Source organism: Chiloscyllium plagiosum, chromosome 41 (genome assembly GCF_004010195.1).
Source record: "Chiloscyllium plagiosum isolate BGI_BamShark_2017 chromosome 41, ASM401019v2, whole genome shotgun sequence".
Classification (NCBI taxonomy): Eukaryota; Metazoa; Chordata; class Chondrichthyes; order Orectolobiformes; family Hemiscylliidae; genus Chiloscyllium; species Chiloscyllium plagiosum.
In genome coordinates this window covers 8,341,436-8,342,851 of record NC_057750.1, presented here as the reverse complement: position 1 = coordinate 8,342,851, position 1,416 = coordinate 8,341,436, and the positions used below count along the sequence as shown (strand labels likewise).

General features: G+C 54.4%; 1 protein-coding gene across 4 annotated transcripts in view; it reads right to left on the bottom strand.

Annotated features, from left to right (window-relative positions):
- Positions 1 to 782, bottom strand: part of LOC122542817 (neuronal PAS domain-containing protein 3-like) — a 433,604-nt gene extending 432,822 nt beyond the window's left edge. For 3 of the 4 annotated variants that reach the window (XM_043680884.1, XM_043680886.1, XM_043680889.1), the window contains exon 1: positions 270 to 340. Coding sequence is in view for 1 of the 4 variants with exons in the window: in XM_043680887.1 (XP_043536822.1) it covers positions 270 to 346 (77 nt within the window). In the remaining 3 variants the exon portion in view is untranslated. Of the gene's footprint in view, positions 1 to 269 lie in introns of all 4 variants that reach the window. The other variant, XM_043680887.1, reaches the window with a different exon arrangement.
- Between the last annotated feature and the right edge of the window lie 634 nt (positions 783 to 1,416).

The window sequence follows — 1,416 nt, the reverse complement described above, 5'->3', positions numbered from 1 at the left end:
AATTTCTCATTCCTTCTTTTTCCACTTTCTCCTTCCAATTTTTCATTCTTCCTTTTTCACTTTTTTTTCCTCTCTCCAATTTCACATTCTCTCTTTCCACACTTTTCCCCCTCTGTCCGATTTCTCATTCCCCTCTTTCCGCAGTCTCGCCCTTCCCCTTAGTTTCTCACTGCCTCTCTCCCCGTCTCACCTTCTCAGTTTCTCAACCCCCCCCACCCTTCCCCTTCCGCACGGACCCAAGGCTGCCGGGGTCTCCGGCTCTTACTCACCCTTGCTGCCCCGGTCTCCAGTTCTGATTCCCGGCGCCGGCAGCAGCAGCGGCAGCAGCGCTGGCCGCTCTCTCCATTCCCCCCGCTGCACTCCCGCTGCTCTGGCCGGCACACAGCGCTCCGCAGCCCCGGGGGGGAGACTCTCCAGCATCTGCACCAGGGACGGGGGGGTGGGGGGGGGGGAAGGGAAGAGGGGGTGGTGGACAGGGGCAAGGGAGGGTGGAGAGAGGGAAGTGCAAACTCCCCCCTCCCTCTCCCTCTCCCTCTCTCACTCACTCCGGGAGTTTGGGTTGCACTCACTCACACTGTTTGCCCACCCCCCCCTCAAAACCTCCCTCCCCTCCTGTCTCTCGGTGCAAACCCTCCTTTGCTCTCACACAACACAGTGTGACAGTCTGCCTCATGCCCGCGCCTCCATGCTCGTACTTCCCTCGCTTGAGCGCCATCCCGCTCTGGAACGCGCCTTCATGCTCGTGCCCAGCTTTCGAGGAGCGCGACACCGCCCCGTGCACACGCTGCGACTCAACCTCCTAAAAAAAATAGAAGGCATTGTTAATGGAGTTTGGAGGGAGGGGTCGGGGCTGTGGCGTGAGAGATAATTAATTTTTTTTGTTTGCCAAGAATGCGCGCCACCGCATTCTAAAGATCGTCTCGGGAACGCGCCCCCCAACCAGCTCGGAGTAGCAAGGCGCGCCCCAGTCCATCACTCACCCCCGCTCAGGAGAGAGAGAATGTGTATACATAATGAAGCAGTGTCCAGCTAGATTCATAGAACATCAGTAAATTCATGAATAAACAACAAAACTTGCATTCCTGCACTTGCCCTTCTATGCCATTGTACTGTACATGATTAAAATCACAAGTGCCCTGCAACACCTGTAAACTACTTCCCAAAATAAGATAAAAGTGAGGTTGCTTTCCCTGTAGTTCAGAGGCTGAGGGGTGAAAATCATGAGGGGCATGGATAGGGTGAATAGTCAAGGTCTTTTCTGCAGGGTAGGAAAGTCCAAAACTCTAGGACATAGGTTGAGGGACAACATTTTCATGTAGAGGGTGGTGCATGTATAGAACGAGCTCCCAGTGGAAGTGGTGGCATCTGGATGGGTACATGAATAGGAAGGGTTTAGAGGGATATGAGCCAAATGTT